General features: G+C 28.2%; 1 protein-coding gene across 1 annotated transcript in view; it reads left to right on the forward strand.

Annotated features, from left to right (window-relative positions):
* Positions 1 to 14,831: 14,831 nt before the first annotated feature.
* The window catches only part of LOC126908066 (dual oxidase), a 31,598-nt gene continuing 26,279 nt past the window's right edge, over positions 14,832 to 20,150 (forward strand). Inside the window, exon 1 of the mRNA XM_050689917.1 lies at positions 14,832 to 15,169. Coding sequence (XP_050545874.1) covers positions 15,094 to 15,169 — 76 coding nt within the window. The 5' untranslated portion in view covers positions 14,832 to 15,093. The remainder of the gene's footprint in view (positions 15,170 to 20,150) is intronic.

The raw sequence follows: 20,150 nt of genomic DNA on the forward strand, positions 1-20,150 counted from the left end.
CTTATATTAAAACAATATAATCGAATCAAATAAAAATAATAAATTTTAAAAAGTGTGCGTATAGTCTTCATGAATGTTTTTGGAAGTGCTCGCACCGTAATTGACAAAATTTTTTACATTGACTATATTAAAATAATTTAATCGAATTAAATACAAAATAAAAATATATACATACTATTTTCATTCGAGATTTTGGAAATTCTCGCGCCGTAATTGACATCGATTTTTTAATTAAGAGATCAAGGGGCCTTTTTTAGAGAATTGAATACCATCTTAGTATATGTATTGTTTATTTAACATTAAATAAATTGCTTGAAAAATCATTGAATATGTAGTTTATAACATAATTTATCAGGTAATTATTAGATTCTGAGTGATATGAAGTATGTATTGGCTTAACAATGATGTGTGCTTTTTTTTTTTTAATATTTACGTGTTTAATTATTTTAATAATTGTAATTACAACACAGTACACTAACTGTTCGTTGAAACAAATAATATCTCATATTATCGCAAAAAAACTATTATTTATTACCTAAAATTGAAATACGATGGTGTTAGGCGCAGTGACGACGGCGTTGTCTATCGGTCCCATGGGGGTAGAGAGGGGACAATAAATGATAATTCGATATTTACTGGTAAAATCTAAAAATACTAATAAACGCTTCCGATGGCTAATAGTGATAACTTGTATTATTATTTATTTACGTATATCACTTATAGACTCTGTATAATGTTGTGAATTGATCCAGTATAGATTTAATCTGACAGTGATTAAAATCACTATCATAATAAACGCTTCGATGCAAATCTGTAGATAATGTTTAATTCTAAGAAATTGGTAGATAATTACAAAAGCAACAAAAACTATTTCTACTGCTTAAATTCAAAATTTAATTTAATTTAATAAAAATAATATTAAAAAGTATACATAATATTTTCATGAGAGTTTTTGGAAGTGCTTGCGCCATAATTGACATCGATTTTTTGATCACCTTTATCAAATTTTATTTTATTAATCACAGAATATAAGAATATAAAAAAGTTTTATACTCACTTTTAGATTTTGTAATGTTGTTAAAATTCGATGAGGATGACTGGAATTTAGCTTTAAGAGAAGAGTCTGATGATAAATCAATGAGGCTTTCTTTTTCGTTTATACTAAAATTGTTATTTTCATTATTTGCTACAACAAATGGAACAATGATCCACATATTTCCATGTCTAGGATCTTCATTTTTTGGGAAAAACGATCAAAAGATTCTATGAGTGATATTCAGTGATATTGAACAACAATTACCACATACTGATTAACGTATTTTTCTTTCAAATATTCATCAAAATTTGAAAACATTTCCATAACTCCTTCAACTAATCGTATTTTCCACTGTAATCAATTTTTTTTTTTTAAAGCTTATCTCGTAGTGTGAACACGTCTTTCAGTTACTCTTGCATGGATATGTTTAGTTCGTTTAACAGCGAAAAAATATCTTATAAATATGCAAGCTTAGGTACTCACTCATCATCAGATATAAGTTTTTGAAATTTCAGGTTATTTTGCTGCTGGAAAAATAGTTTAACTTATTCACGCAGGGAAAATACGAGTTGGTATTTTTGCCCTCGACAACCATATCACTTCAGCATGAAGAAGGTGTGTATACTAGGAATCTAATTCTTCACAAAGTGCTTCAAATAAACGTTAATTAAGTGCTTTGTGTCGAATTAGATTTACAATTTTGATAACATATAATAATACTTCATGTAGTTCTGGTGACATTTTTTTTTTTGACGCGAGTTCTTTACGATACAAAATTCAGTGTGTGAACAAAAAGTCAGGGTGACCAACGTTTTTTACTTTGCAACAATCCCTGAAAGATGTCCAACCTTGTTTGCAGCACTGTCCGTATATATTCCAATACATTTTCCCCATTCAATTCCACGTTCACAAAAATAGTTATCGAGCGTTTCAAAAATCTCAGAACTAGTTGTTCTACCAGACAAATTAAGTGAACAGAGTAGTTCTTCCAGTAGATTTCCTTCATACTCAAGCCTCACAGAACAAAGAAGAAGTGCCTTATTATTAACATCCGTTGATTCGTCAAGCTGAATGTGTAAAATAGTGAATTTTTTACCATTATTATTACTTGATTTTCGATATCTTCAGCCATTTCTTCAATTCGACGCTTAATAATATTAGCGGACATAGGAATTCCTTTAAGTTTCTTGACAGCCTGATTTCCTAAATTTTCTTAACAGGCTTGTAACATGCAAGGTTTAATTAAGTGTTCTCCAATTGTATACGCTTTTTTACTTTTCGCAAGCTGAAGTGCTACCAAATAAGAAGCCTTCGACAAAGATTTATCTTCAGTAGTCATTTTCTTCATAGATATTACTTGCTTTTGCATATCTCCACGCATTCTTTCAAAATATTCAAGTGGTTTCTTTGCTAAATCCTTGTGTTTTGATTGCAAATGTCTATCAAGTTTTGAAGATTTCATAGCATCATTGAAAATTTCAGAACACACCACACAAAGTGGCCGTGGATGTAAATCATTTTCAGGTTCTTGAATAAATCCAAATCTCAAGTAGTCTGAATTACATTTTCTTAAACTTGTTGTGCGGGCTCACGTGGTAAAGGAATTAAACTTAATAAAAACTACGAAAACACTCACTTTTCAATAAAAATGTAGAATTTATGATGTGATTAAACAGTAAATAATACAATACAACGTTAATTATTAATATTAATACAAATGAATAGGATAATGAAATAGAATGACATAGAATAATATAAAATGATGTAGAATGAAGTAGAATGAGTGTATCTAGCGCATACTAAACTACGATTGACTGTAAGGGACCTGCAGTAGGAGTCCGTTATCCATGGTTACCCTAAATTCCTTGGTCAGCACATTTTTGTGTCCGACGATAGTCTGACGACCATGATTCTATACTCTACTCAATTATAAAATAGTATTCAGGGGATCTTAACAAATTTTTAAGTTTTTTTTTCTTACCTCCGCCAGTTTCAATGTTCTTTCTAATGAAAGTATCCGAAGATTTTGAATCACTGATCAGCTCACGTTCAAGTGAAGTACATATATCACTGTTACTATTACTTATTTTTTCTTTGGTATTAATAAAGAAATTATAAATATTGCTTTGCCTTTTTTCACTCATAATGACAAGTAAAATAATTAATTTAAACAATTACAGTAAATAAATAAAATAAAATATTTTTAATGAACGCCACACATTGATAGTACGAAATTATTATATGTTAATTTGACCACATGAATAACGATCGACGGTCAACAAATAACTAATTATTATTTCAATAAAAATTAAAAGAAATTAGACATATTCCAGAAATAGGAGAAAATTACATTTCTAAAGTGCTTATCACTAGATAATTATTGGTCTATTTATATTTTATAACATGCGATAATAATGATGATGGGATTTGCCGTAACAACTAACATTCAGTTTAACTTATATATCTACTTGGTACCAGTTCATTTTTGTTCATCTTCATGTTCACCATGGTTCCGGATTGATGGAAATCAAGAGATCAGCTACTATTATAATCACAAATTTATTAAGAAAAATTTTATATAATAAACTTACTACTTTCTTTAACTACTTCTGTACTTAATTTGATTTTTTTTTTTCCGTAAATTGATCAAGAGATCCTCTCAATTTATTTATCTGATCTAATTTTAACTTCGATGCGAAGCTGAGAAGGTATTAATTTTACCATGATGTGTTTTTTTATGTCTGTTGCCACTTTTTCTCAGCTCTCACTCGACCGATTTCTTTCAACAATACGTCAAAAGATCACAAATCGTATCTAGTTGAAGACATTACCCTCAAAAATTGAAAATTTTAATATTTTACTCTCATTTGATATCGTTTTTTTTTTTAATTTGACACTTAACCTACTCACTGGGAGGGATTTAAATAGCAACTTTTGTACAAAAACTAACTTTTTCAACTTAATTTTTGAAAATATTCCGGAAATACGGCGTCCATTAAATATATATCAAATTAAAACTTATTTTATGGTAGTATAAAATGAAAAAAAAAAAATTGTCCTGACACTGTATCTTCTGTATTCAAACGGCTGCCGTAGTTCAAAAACGCTATTTTTGTGTTAAAATTATCGATTTTCAATTTTAAATTTTCAACTTAAAAATGCTATAACTTTTCAAAAAATGTATGTATTAGCACAAATTTTTTTTTCTAAATACATTATAAGTACATCTTTCAGTTGACATTCTTTTAATTAAAATTGGACAGTTTCGCCTTATAAAGGGGGCATTTAAAACTTCAAACATTGTATAAAAAATAAAACTTTTGAAAATGTTCCAGAAATACTGCGTCCTTTCAACATATATAAAATTAAATCTTATGTCATGTACTATAAAATTAAAAAAAGAATTTGTCCCGACGACCTATCTTCTATATAGTAAATCAATATGTTCTGTAGCGGTTTTGGATTTAGTTACACGCAATGGAAAACACAATCTTTTTATTGTTCAACACATACATATTTACCGATATTGTAGGATTTTTTTGTTCGAAGAGTTTAATTTGCTCTATTGGTGTTGGAAAATCAATGCCGAAAAAATTTATATTCAAACGTTATTCTAATTCAACATATGCAGCATTCCAATCATTCCTTTTATCTCTTTCATTGTAATGACAAAAGATTGACCACTTGAAACATTATTGATCATCGTTTTTTAAATATACAACAGCCTTTTTCTTTTTTATACACGATGGTAATTTAATATGCGATGATCCCCCAGTGGGTTAAATTCATGTACTCTCAACAAAATACCATCAATTAATATTAGCGACCATCCACTTCGCTTGACTTCCATATCTTGTTTTTCAGTTTACAACTTAAATGTTATTTTTTCCATTACTGATGTAAAATCGGTTCCTAAGTCTACAGTTTTATTGCATGACTTGAATGATACGTCTTTGAACTCACCAGTTGCAGTATGGAAGTACGTTGTGTACAGTAAAACATTGAATTTTACCATACCCTTTAGAGTTGACATTTTTAATGCATTTATTATTTCGTGATTTATTTCAACCATGAAATCGACAATGTCTTCAACGATTACATTATTAAAAAAATATATAGAGTTGAATTCCATGGTTTTTTTTTAGTATCATTTAATGTGTTATGCTATGAAAAATTTTTTTTGGTGTAAAAAGTATATTTCTATTTAAATAATAATTAACCTTTAACAAATTAATTTTCTACAAGCAAAGTACTATTAATCATATAATCAATTATATTGTCGTACGTTGGTAGTACCCCAACGTAGACACAAAAGTTTAACACAAACTAATTAATGTTTTTATATATATATATTGACGACGAGTTCGTCGTTCGGGCTCTTCTCGAGTCCTCCCGTTAGATAAACTGACCAGCCTCTAATTAGTGGACTACTAAAGGGGTAGAGTTTAGACCCGTCAGCACAGTCTAGCTCAAAAGTAGTAGACTGAAGGGTGGCTCCTTGCCAGCCACCAGCACAACTACCTTTTTACTATACCCACTAAAAGACGGTTAAACCCAAAAACTAGCCAGCTTGTACACTAATTATTAAGATTGACTAAAGGACCAGCAGTCCAACCTTGACTCTAACTGCACACACACACACAAATTTTAAGAACATGGTGAATATAATTTATTTACACTAAGTCCAGTTTTTAAATAGTTATTTTATTTAAGAAACGAATTAAACACAAAGTTAAAAAGTAATAGTAAAATATAACTCAAAACAAAATTAAATCGTACAAACATACTCGCGTCCAACCTCCTAACCCATCACTCGACGTTTATTAGTCAAAAACGTCCAGTCCTCTATCCTTTTCATGTTTCCCTTTTATATTCTTTTCCCCACCATTATTAATTTGCTTACCCTGCATTTCCTTTCGATATGACATTATTGTATTGCTTGAGAATTTAAAAATTGCTGACTATTGCTTTAAACCTCGTATTGTACTAAAATCGACGTTATTCAGCTATTTACTATAATATGTATAGGCTATCATTTTAGAATTATAAAAATAGTTTTTTCATTCATTTTCTTGTAATTAATATATTAATACTAATGATTATACCAATAACTTTTATCTTTGTACATTCTAATTTTTCCACATCAATAAAATATATTTATTTTTTATTATCTATATATATAAATTTAAATTTAAAAATATAAATATAAATTATTAAAGTTTGAAACTTACAATGTGAAAATATCAATAAAATGATTATTTGTTATTAAGAAAATTTTATTTCATTCAATTACAATACAATTTTGTGTTAGTAAAATAAAGTTATAATATATTTTCAGAATATTGACTATAATTAATTGATTATAAATTATTAGATATTGGTAAATTATTGTTAACTGTATGTAAAAAAATTATGAACGTTATATTATTTTCTGAATCGTATAAGAGAAAAGCTATATGCTTTACCACGTTTTCCATGATATAGTAAACATAATTTTTTTGCTTTTGTTAACTTCATTCATAACATTTTTTGACTGATGTGATTTTATTTTTTTTGAGTTTGCTAAGGTTGAAGGTAAACTTATATCCTTAGCATGAACGTTTATCCTATAAGATAGTTTTTTTGGTTGCAATTTTTTGCTATGTTATTTTGGCTCTGGCATTCTTTGACTTGCCTTTTTAATTGTTCTAGTTCGCCTTCTTGGTTTTTATTTAACATATGCTGGATTTGCTCCTTGAGAATGTCTGTTTTAATTTCTGAAGTATATTTGCTTTTATTTATTAATAGAAAATTTAAACGGGCTAAGCCCAATATATACAAGGAAGACGACGATTTAGTTTGTAGAGTTAAGTTTACATGTGTTGCCTGACTTAAATTATAATATAAATACAATAATATACAATATAAATTGGTAGAACAGAATAAAATTACAATTAGTACAATAACTATTCACTAATATTTACTTTATTTTTAAGGTATACATTAAAAGTGAATATATTGTTACAAATGAACAAATTAACGTTAAATTTGTTTACATGGCACATTAACCTAGTAATGGGGGCATTTTTAGCATATTTAGTACGATGGAATGGCGCATAAAATGTATATGACTTTTTAGTATGAAAAATGGGTACTAGAAAATTAAATTAAACCAGTAGTTCAGAACAATTTATGATATCATTTAATAACTTAAATGTGAAACAAAGATCGAGTTGGATTCTCCTTGTTTGTAAAGTTTCTAAAATGGTTAGTGTTAGTAATGACGAATAAAATGTGTGTCGCTGGCGATAAAAACCGCATTAAAATTTTAGAAATCACAGGAAGCAATTTTGAGTCGCTTCAATATCATCAGTGGGACCAGACATGTAAGGAGACCAAACGACAGAGTTATAGTTCAGTATAAAACGAACAAAAGAACAGTAAAGAGATTTTATATCAATAGGATTGTTGAAATCAGAAAAAGTTCTAATTACAAAACCTAACATAGAAAATGATTTGTTTATGATGTGTGTATAATGATCATTGAACGATAAGGAAGGGTCAAAACAAACACCAAGTTCTTTAACATGAAAAACCCTAGTCAATTCAGTATCATTTAAGTAATACAGTGAAATTCGCTTATAGCGATCTTCTAGGGACCTAGGGAATCTGATCGTTATAACCGAACTTCGTTATATCCGGATCATAAAAAAAAAATAATTTTTTTGAAAAATTGATTTATTAAACACATTTTAACATTCAAGGTACTAAATTTTAATAAATGTACAGATTATAATACATATATAGTATACGTTTACGATTTGTTTGAAAAATAATCTTTAATAGTAGTTTGTTTATAATTTGAATAAGATTTTTTAACAAAATTAGAAATATTATTTAATGCCATTGATACTTCTGGCGTATTTATGTCACTGTTTACCGAAACAAAAGTACGCACCTGATCAATATAAAAATACATTTCCGAAATAGATGGTAATTTGAATACGATTTCTTCGCTCTCTTCGTCAGCTTGTTCACTTTCATCATTATTTGCATTCAAAATAGACTTGACAATTTCTTCTTCATTGGGTTCTTCATTGGTCAAAAGAGCATCGTCAACCTCCGCAAAACTTTGTATGTTTTCTTCAGAAAAACACTCTGTGTCCAAATGATTTTCACTTACTACTTCTGTTTCGTCGTTTACCAAAGCCTTGAATCCAGCGTGGTGGAAACAGTTTCTTATNGTCTTTTAGACGTCTTGATGTTGGCTACATTTTAATCTTTTGTTAGATGTCACGTCTTTTTGAAAAACGCTTTTTATTTGGTCTTTTGATTTCCATATGGTAGATAGTGTTGATTGACTAATTCCTAGCTCTTGGCAAAGATCTTTATTAGAAACACCACATTCTAAGCGTTCAATTATTTTCACTTTTTCAGCAATAGTGAAACAGCGTCTTCTTTTATTTGACATTTTTATCTACGGAGTTCGGAACGTGTCTAAACGGATAGCAATCAAAACGGCGACTAAACGAGTAAGAAACGTATGCTGTATACAGTACGGGCGTACAAGACACATTATCTGTTACAGATAAGATTAAGAATTATCGATTTGGACGAAATCAAATTTACTACTACAATACTGTATTATTAATCGCTATAGGTGATCAATAAAAACCAATTTTCGTTTTAAAATAACATCGCTATATCCGGATTATCGTTATAACCGATATCGTTATATACGAATAAAAATACTACACATAACATATAAAACCAACCAAATACATCGCTTGGAATCGTTTTACCCGGATTATCGTTGTATACGGCATCGTTATAAGCGAATTTCANTATATATTAAATAAAAGAGGATCTAGATGACAACTTTGTGGAATCCCAGAACTGGCATCGTATAGTGGTGAATCAACATTTTTTACTTTTGTATATTGTTTCCTATCAGTAATAAAAAAGACTAACCAAGAATAAAAAAGATTTCGAAAGCCTAGGATATGCAATTTGGCTGCGAGAATGTTGTGGCCTATTTTGTCAAATGCCTTAGAAAAATCAGTATAGATTACATCAATTTGGTAGTTTTTACTAAATGCATCTATTACGTGATTTTGAAATAATAATAAATTGGTAGTAGTAGATCTACGGAAAAAACCATGTTATTCTCCAATAATTATATTTTTGAATAAGGGAGATAATTTTTTAACAAAATTATTTTCAAACATTTTTGGTATGATGGATATAATGAATATTGGACAGTAATTTGTTATTAGACAGTTATCACCTCCATTAAAGGCCGGAGTAACAAAACTCAATTTCTAGAGAGTAGGAAAAGTACCAGATTTAAGTGACAAATTAAATAAATATAATAGTGGAACTACAAGAACAAATTTACATTCTTTAAAAAATAAATTGGAAATTTTATCTGCACCCGGACTCGTATCATTACTAAAATGGTCTATTTCGTACAGAATATCTGTTAGAGATAAAGTGCACGAATTAAAGTTAACTGAGGACAAATCGTTAGTAATTAAAGTTATTTGATGTGGTACTAGGTGGGTTGAAAACACTAGAAAAATATTTGGAAAAACAGTTAGAAATTTCATCACCACCTGAGTATTTATTATTATTATAAAGTATGATGGCTGAAGGGCATGCATTAGACCGCTTTTTGTTGAAAAACTTCCAGAAGTATTTTGGATTATTTGAGACGGAGTTTTGTGTTTTTTGAATATAGTTAGTGTAATCAATTTTATTTTGAATTTTATATTGTGCACGTAAATTAGAAAATATTATTTTATATTATAAAATAATATATTATATTGTAATTATAACTGCTGGGGAACTGCTTAAATGTTTTTTGAGAATATTAATTTTTTTAATGTAGAGGTAAACCATGACAGATAATTACAAAAAAAAATTAAATATTTTTGGGCAAGTAGAATCTATAATTTCGTAAATATTTGAGTAAAAACTATCAATTGCTTTATTTATACATAAATTATTGAAAGTACTATTCTAATCGACTGTAGCTATACGTTTTCTAATATAATTATTGTCGCAGTGCCTAAAATCATAAATCTGTTCTTTATAATCAATGTATTCGATTGATTCAACGGGAAAACTTATATTTAAGGCTGGATGGTAGTTATAATCTTAAGGTACGAGTAGGTAAATGCCAGGTGAAACATTAATATTATGTACATTATAAAATACAAGATCAAGTAGAGAGCCTACTCGATTATGAATTAAATTATATTGCGTTTGTTAGAGCGAGATAAACAAGATAAAATGTTTGAATTAGTAGAGGAAATAATTGCGGCTTGATTTTATTACCAACAAATTTCCAATTAATTCCAGAAAGATTATAATCACCTAGTGCTAAAAATTTAGAGCTATAATGATCGCACAAAACAGCATCTTAGAGGCAATATGCAAATTATAAACATGTAAATCTGAATTTGGAGGTATATAAAATAGCGCATACATATAGTGAATAAAGCTTAAAATTAATTTTTACAAACAATTGTTCAATTGAAATATTTTTTTGATAGATTCGATGACTCGTAAACCGTTTATTGATTGCTATCAGTACACCACCACCTTGTATACTCTCTCCGTGTACATCGCAACGATCGCATCGGTAGATTGAGTATTTGTTATTGAGGCCAAGCTCAGCGTTATTAATAGAAGTAGATAACCAGGTTTCAGATAGTACAATAATGACATATCGAAAAAAGCAGCGTTCTTATGAATTGTATTTAGATTCGTATTAATGCTTCGGACATTTTGGTAGTATATGGATAAACGTTTCAGTGATGCGCACTGCTTTGTTAGTTTTTTGAGATAGTAGGGATATTGTTTAAATATTTTATAATAAGATCATTTTCACCATTGTCTCGTCTAGACTTTAGTTCGGAGAGAATCGACTTAAAGTAATTTTGTTGTATTGGAGTTCGATCTGTTGAAATATTTTATCGCCTTCTATTAGAAATTTTGTAGTCTCCCATTTTTTTATATTCTTTTTTAGTCTGTCCAAGGTATCATTGTCCAACATAGATACCATTCTTAAAATGTCGGGGCGTAATCCCTTCATACTTTATCTTTTTGTAACATGTCCTTGTTTATTCGTAAGCATAAAGCTTCAGCTTCACTTAAGTAAGAGCTTACGGATTCGTCCAGTTGTTGATGGCGTTTTTGTAAAATCATTATTAACATGCCCGTTTGAGCTGTTGGTTCAAATTCCAACCTTCTTTTATATATCAAATCTGCCCACTTGATTTGGCCGACGGTGTTGTCTTTTAGATTTTCAAAGAAGTGTAACGCCGTACCTTCCAAAAAGACTGGTAAGAATTGAACTTTTTGAGCATCGATCCATTAAAAAAATATCGTTTAAGAAACAAGTCTATGTTTTTGTGAATTTCTCCCCTAAACTGACCTGGCATAAAGAATGGCTTCCTACGGTTCTTGTTGTCATCACTATTCATGTTTTTGGTGTGTAATACGGTAAAAGACTCGATAAGATCTACAGAGAAATCTTTCGGTAACCACTGACCTTTTATATACCTAACCAAGCGGTCTCTCTTTTGCTCTAGAGTACCGATAGTGGTTAGTTTTCTTTTATTTAGTTCAGTTATAGCTTCGTCTGTATTCAGCTTATGTGCCCAACCTGTCTTGTAAGATAAACGTTCGTTGTCTTCTAACGTTGTTAGATTAAGCACGATGAGTGATTTTATGCTTTCTTTTTTGGCCATCAAGAGTTGAATAAATTGGTTTAATACATTTTTTTTTATAATTTTTTTTTTTATCTATAACAACAACCCTAACGTAATATATAAATGTTACCTTTGTTGGGTGCCATCTGTCGTAACACAAATAAAAGAAAAGAGGGATAATAATGACGAAGATGGTGTGTATGTGTATATGACGATGATGTTGAATCTGCTGACTGGGTACTCACGTGCGTGTAATCATACATCAGTTACCGTGCTCGGCTGATACTCCGGGTTAACTGTGGGTGTCGAAAGGCTGTTGTTATAGGAAGGGAATAAGAGTAACACCTTGGTATGAGGTGCAGATAAAGTGCAAGACACGAGTTCTCTGAAATGTTGAGAACGAAAGTAGGTAGGTGAAAAAGAAAAAAACAAAGACTTGACTTTATGCCGGACAGTGACAAATGAGTACTCAGACTGATGAATGACACAAGGCATTGGAGTCGACTGACCAACAAGATGGTTAGGTCTTTTGGGTTTTTATAATAATTTGGACTATTGCCAATTTAGTTATAAATGTTAATTGTTAATTCATCAGTCTCAGGAAGTGGATGTGATGTCTGTATTTTATTATAATAAATTCTCACAATAATGAAAACGTGACACAATCACACAATGAAGTTAAGTCTATACTCACTCTCTTCCAGACGTAAATTTAATGATGCATCTTTTATTCTCAAAATTTTAAATAATAATGTTCAATGTCCCGAAATACTTGAAAAAATTGGTTTGCCAATTCCAACTTTTTATATGAGATCAAAAACTATTTTTTATGAGTCATTCCACAGTCAGTCATATAGTTTTAATGAACCCAAAAGTCGTATGATTCGGGTTCGCAACAGCCTCGATAGCTTAGACTTTAACTACGATTCTAATCGAATTCTACGAATCTTATATTTTTTGTTTTATTTGATTAGTCAATATGATACAATCTTTTATGTGAGCGTTTTATGGAATGCGTAAGAGGGTAGTTGAATTTTGAAAATGTGATACTACACAAATTAACAAATAATGTCTATTAACAAACGCAGTAATTTAACTGAATAATCAAAAAGAATTTGATAAAATATTATGGTTACTTCTAACATATAAATATCTTCTCTTTAATTAAATAAGGTTACACATCGCCTTCCCTTTAATGAAGGGGTAAACCATTGGTCTACTTATATAATACATACATTAGTCAAGGGAGGCGAAACTTCTATAGTGATAAACATACACATCATATAACTATAGTTGTATTTCGTTGGATTAATATGCCGCCGACGCTCGATTGTGCCTTTCACTTTTCACATTTCTCATTTCTCACTGTTTCCAATGGTATTTTTTACATCTACTATCATGTGAAATGTACAGTTGTCGTGTCGGTCACACTTCAGTGTTTCACGCTCGGGGTATGATGTTCGAATCCGTTAGTTGAATGGATTTATATATTTTTTTTGAGGTGGAAACAAATTCAAAATTTAATTTTCATTTTGATTGAATAACTGTCATTAGATTTTTTTCATCGTCTCTTTTTTTGACATTATTACTATTTTATAAATACGAGTGTGTACATTTAAAATTTGATTTTTATTTCCAATATAATAAAATTAATCCGTACAAAATTTCGATTCAAAATATCATGTTTTACTAATTTTTTTTAGTCCTCTAAAGTTAATTTTTTAGTTGAAAAAAAAAGTTTATAATTGTACCTTATTATTAATAACCATATTATTAGTTAAACTTGCAAGTTTAAAATTGATATAATTAAATACAATATTTTATGAAGATTTCAAAAATGGTTTTGTTTAGATTATATATGGTCAAAAACTTATATAATTAATATTTCATAATATATTTCTTTTTTTTATTTATATTATAATAAATATTTCAATAGGAATATTAATCATATCTATGAAACTCTTGGTATTTAAATAGATAGAATTGAAATATTCAGAACTATATTCTTTAAAGTTACATCCTATATTTTTTAACTAATTAGTAACAATATCAAAAGTTAGTGATGATAGAATAATTTACTTGCAGATTTGAAATTAGCACGAAAAATTATAAAATAAAAGTTTATTTTTGAATCTGATGAAAATTCCTTGTAAAACCTTTAATTCATAATTAACAACAAATTATTTTCTGAAAGTATTACACATTTTTTTACAATTTCTCCGTAAAAGTTACAATACTAAATTATTAAATATCAATTTCGTTCTATATTTAATTACTTTAATAAATATTTATTCATATATTACACTTCTAAATCAAAGAACTACTAATCAGGGATAATGATAGAAATATGAATTAATTTTGCTTTTAGTATTCACCATCTTTTTAAAATAAAACACTAGATATTTGTAGCGAAGCGTTTCTTATGCCAGTGATTTAAATTAAGTAATTATCATCTATACTTGTCCTAACTATGTCATGTCAACACTGTGCTGCGACCCCACTAAACTTTTTTTTTTATAAAATAGTCCTCCAAATTACCTTAGTAATATTCCTAGAAAATTTTACAAAGATTAAATTTTAAATATTATAGTCATAATTAAATCAAAGCAATAAAAACATATTTAAATCATAATATTTTGTTAAATTGAACTTAAAACAATTTAAACATATTATTTATTAATTAATTTTGTAATATTACAATTTTAACCAAACTAAAGTATTAACAAAATACTTCAATTTATTTTTAATGATACTTTTATGCCATTATACTATTTTAATCTAAATATTTAAAATTAACCTAAATGAAACATTTTAATAACTTCAATATTACTATATTGCTATCTAGGTTTTTCACTAATGCCATTCAATTTATGTAATCAAATTTTCATTGCAGTCCATTTTGTAACGGCATGCCCGATGCATATGGAATGAATGTATGATGACACACCGGAGCCGCGGTCATTTAATGAGCTGTAGCGACCGACGTCCTTGTTTTAGGTCGTGGCGGCGGGGACAGCAACCATAAACCCATACCATACGATCAAGCTGCTTAATAAAATAACGACTGTACTTTCACTATCGCACACCTATAGCAAAGATAAACCGGGCAGCGCATTATTACCGCGCCGCTGGCTTTCTCTCAGACGCTCCGAACCTCCGGGTCCAGCTGTTTTGTTTATGCGGTTTAGTTCGTGTATACCGCCCGCGCTGTACACACAGAAACCAAATTCGAGCACTGCGTCCATCTCTGGATAAATGATTGCAGCCGTTGTTTTTTATTAATCAAATAATTTAGTATTTTTCTCGTCGAGTAAATGTCAAGTCGTCACTATTGCTATCGGATTCAATGATAAAAGCTTAATGGCCTCCATTCCGATGCGTCGATGGGTGGCCTTGCTGCTAGTCCTCTGCTATTTTTTCATCACCATCTCAGCTCGTAAGTTCCATATGTTATTCATATCAGACTAATCATCATCAAAAAAGTGACAAATTATTTATAGTAGTTTTGATGTTTTGACTCTGTTAATTAATAATTAAAATACATTAGTATTGTAGGCTCCAAAAATTTGAGATAAACGCGTTATATTATGGTGTTTAATTTTTTTTTTTTAACAAGCGAGATGTTTTAATTGGTTTTATGTTAAAAACGTTATTTGTATTATAATTGTTTACAAATATTAATAATTAGATTTATTGATAAGCCTAATAATTGGTCTCCAAAAAAATAAAGAATACATTTAATGAGAATCGTTTAAGCGAAAAACGGATATTTTAAACAATGCACAGTTCTTGGAATATTTTAATATTTTGATTCGATATATTGTTTAGTGTTTTTTATTCTTATATAAAAAACGTTTTAAGTGAGGTAATTATCCGTTTTTTTGCATTGTAATCGTTCAGTCGAGCTAGGTAGTNTAATTAGATTTATTGATAAGCCTAATAATTGGTCTCCAAAAAAATAAAGAATACATTTAATGAGAATCGTTTAAGCGAAAAAACGGATATGTTAAACAATGCATAGTTTTTCGAATATTTTAATATTTTGATTCAATATATTGTTTAGTGCTTTTTATTCTTATATAAAAAACGTTTTAAGTGAGGTAATTATCCGTTTTTTTGCATTGTAATCGTTCAGTCGAGCTAGGTAGTTTGTTTTTTGCTCGCTCTATACACTCGTCACATAACTTTCACGAAAAATAATGATTACCACGAAAACATTCAAACCTAAAATCTCCAGTTAATTTAAAGAAAACAGTATTGATTTAGATATAAAACCTATGTCGTGTTTTTTAACTTAACGGTATCAATTAGTAACGCCTATAATTAAAGATAAAAATTATTAGTTAAAATCATTTTAGTTAGTAAAATGATTTTATGAATTAAATTTGTAAGTAGATTATTTGTTTTTTAAATCAAAATTTGAATTCTAATGTTTGTATTATGTGAATTATCTGATTTAAGAACAAAAATTTAATTATATAGATATTAAAACATCTAAATTGAAAAATATAATTTAAACTAGTATGAATAAAAATTATTTAAACAAAATAACATTTTTCTCATAATTTTGCAATAAGTAACTATATTTTTATTTATCTATATAAGGTGAAATTTATTATGTAAAAAATATTTCACTTATTTATGTATGCAATATTTTGTATCAATCACAACAAAGTTTTATACAAAACATATTTTTTTACTATGACTTGCTTCTAATTGTATAGGATATTTATATATAAATATATCAAATATACATGATACATTTTTTAAGTTATGAATGTTTTTTATCATTAACGGGATAGGTTGTAATGCTTTGTTACGGATGTAACTATTTTTTTATCTTTTGCTTTTCGTAATAAATTTTAGTTAACCAGTTAAAAGCTAGCCTGTATATCACTTTGAAATGGACATATTTCTAGTGATTTATGTTTATACTGTGTTAAGGAAGTTATTTTGTAGCAGTATGTGATATTATGGTAACTTTTTTTGTTACGTACATTTTTTATTCCAAAAATTGTACAAAGTATTTTTCAACGGGTTTAATTTGATTATTTATTAAACCGGTCAGATACTAATGACAAATGCAGATCCATATTATTATCGAAAATTATAATATTATTAACACTGGATAAGTTTTAACATTATTAAATCTGTAACAAAACAAGTAAACGAGCATTCGAGTTATTTAAATAATTTATACTATTCTTATTAAAATAAAAAAATATCTTCGATCGTCGTAATTAATGTAACCTTGTACTAAATTTCATATTACATATACTTATCACTTTGATTTACTATTTTTAACGACAAAAAAGTTAAGATCCAAAAATTATATACACTTTAATATGTTGAATACTGGCTCAATAATTACAAGCCTATGATAAAGTTAACGACTTTTGTATTAAGTAAAATTAACTCGTTGAAATTATTTAGTTTGAAAAAAAAAATAGTGAAAGTTTTTTTGGGAATTAACACTTACATCACAAAAACTTTTAAGTACTATACTGAATTTAATAAAATAATGAATAAATACTATTTATTAATTTATTTTTTATTTTTACTTTTTGAGTTATAAGACTGTTTATTAAGTAATCTTAAAACTCACTATATGTATTTTGGTATTTTTTAAATATTGTCAATACTTTCATTAAGTACCTATTTCAACTTAAATTAAATTATATTGACTAATGATAAACGGTTTATGCGAAGTTTACTATTAAAAATTTCTCTAAATCAATCAATATCATACATCTTATATTTTTTGCTTGCACTGTATAATTTGGATATTTATAATTTGGATATTTATTAAGTCCCTTATATAAACAGGTATATGCGCGTAAAACATTTTCACTTTGTAAATTGAAAATTTTTTAATACAAATAAAATAAGATCTATAATCAGATATTCTCTGTTGGTTATAAGCATTGCATTTTAGTTAAACGAGATTTATTTACGACTTAAGTGTTATTTTTTTAAGCTCCGTTTGACATTTGTAGAGGCATACTAATTGAACTTGAGTAAATTTAAAGAGTATTCTAGTCGGTAATTTTTTAAGTGTGTAAGTCTGTAAATAAATACTATTTTTGCTTATTTACTCAAATTGTGTGTTAAAATTAACTTGTATAAAAAAATTAATTAACCTCAAAATTCAAGATTGTGACAATAAAAATTTATCTTAACTCACACGGGTGATAAATTTAAAATCATTGTGCTAGTAATGTGTACATTGTAAAATTCTTATGAGCGCTGCCCGTGTGCCAAATTTAGCTCCGTTAGAAAGAGTGATCTGTTTTTCATTAATTAATCGATTTAACAACAATAATTATTACTATCAACGTTTTATACAAGCTTAACAGTCTTATAGACATCTCTAGTCTGAGTAGATTTATCGATTAACTTACTTGCGCAATATTTTGACTTGTACGTAAATACACCGCGACAATAGCTCAGAGGTCGATGAATTTGGCTGCAAGTATGTACAGTCTTGCTATTACTCAAAGTTTTCTGTAGAAATAGTATTACAGAGACGATTTCAACTGCGGCTGTTAACCAAAATTCAGACTGTAATGGAAAAAATTGTAGCCAACGACGCAATTCGTTATTTTTGTATATTCAAGCCTATTACTATTTGTAGGGCACGCTAAAACCTTGGATTCAGTCAATTAATATGATTATACATATAAACATCTAAATATTACTCGTTATTAATTGTCTATAATTTTGCCAATCGATGCTTTAAGCGTCAAAACAATTCTGCAATGAACACAAAATGTTATCACATACCTACTGCATAAAGTTTATTTCTCACCTTGTAAGTATATAAAATTGTCATCACATAAAATAACTTCTAGAGAAAAATTGATTCAGTACAGTATGAATTGCATATCTGAAGATTGAAGAGATATTTTTGTCGAATTTTAACCTTTATACTACTAAGNTCTGAAGATTGAAGAGATATTTTTGTCGAATTTTAACCTTTATACTACTAAGTACCTTTCGGTCGTCGTCAATTAACTAACCATTTTTGTATACACAAAATACCAGCGGCACATTTCATAATTTCATCATTTCTTATTATTACAATTACACTATATTACTCTCATAACGATATCTAACAGTTGTAATTGATGTTTGAACACCGTTCATTTTTGTTGTATGAGTTTTTCTATCAGAACAACTGCTTTCCAGAATACATCGAACTATCTAAATTATTATGCATCCATTACAGACGAGCCATAATAATTGACTATGAAATTTGGAAATTACGTGAATTATGAGTTTTAAAGATGTAAAATAAATGCATATTGTAATTTTTTATAAATCATTTTTATATAATTCCGTTGCTAATTATTTTGTTTTTTTTTTAATTGGCTATAAAATTAGATATTTGTGTGATAGTTAGTAGCTATATAGAATTATTAATTCTATAGAATGTTCGTTAAATAGCTTATAAGTTGTATTCATCTTTGCGTATTAAGCATTTTAAAGTTGATGCGAATCTTTTAATATTAATTTGAATAATTTAACTTCGCACTTTCAGTTAAGGTGAATATTTATTACGAGAGTGATAGTGACATAGTGTCTTGAAGAATTTTGGATTTAAATATTGTTGATTATTTGGAACAATTTTAACAGATAAATTGTCAAGTCATAAAATACGCTGACCTTAGATCTAATAGATTTTTATTTTTTAATGATTACTTAAACCTTTACATTGATTTTCAATATTAACCTCTTTAATGTTGTAATAATTTATTACATTAATAATAAATTACAGCAAGTGCCGCCTTGGTTTATCAGTAGGAGGCATACCAAAAATCATTTATAGCAAAAAATAATATATTGTGTTCCATTTTTATTTGCTAATTCCCATGCTGGCGTTGCCCCAGGCAAGTATAACGTTATATATGACGTTGGACGTATTATAGTTTTAATAAACCACGATTTTACTAAATAGTGAGTTATTTAATGTATTTTATGCTACAGGATTTAGCTAATACTTAACATACCATAAAAATGTTGATTAGGCAACATGTAAAAACTTCTGTGATACGAAGGTAATAACTAAGCTCATAGTATTTAAATAACTGAGAGCTCAGGTAAACGCTGTATCAGTCATATAATATTTATATTTCATAGTGAAGAGATTAACAAATAAAAATAATTAAATTAATAAATGCTAAACAAAATGTTAAATATTTTATGATTCATTCCCCTATTTCATATTAAATATGGTTAAATGATTTACCATATGTTTTTCAAGGAATACCAAATACCAATCTTTATCATTAGTTTTGTAACGGTGAAAAGATACATTTTAAAAAATAATAGCATAATGTGATAATGATATAGTTGAAATAATATTTACGATTAAGAAATGAATGATATATAAATTATATTAATTTTATTTTAAGATT

Source organism: Daktulosphaira vitifoliae, unplaced genomic scaffold (assembly GCF_025091365.1).
Source record: "Daktulosphaira vitifoliae isolate Bord-2020 unplaced genomic scaffold, ASM2509136v1 Scaffold_5, whole genome shotgun sequence".
Classification (NCBI taxonomy): Eukaryota; Metazoa; Arthropoda; class Insecta; order Hemiptera; family Phylloxeridae; genus Daktulosphaira; species Daktulosphaira vitifoliae.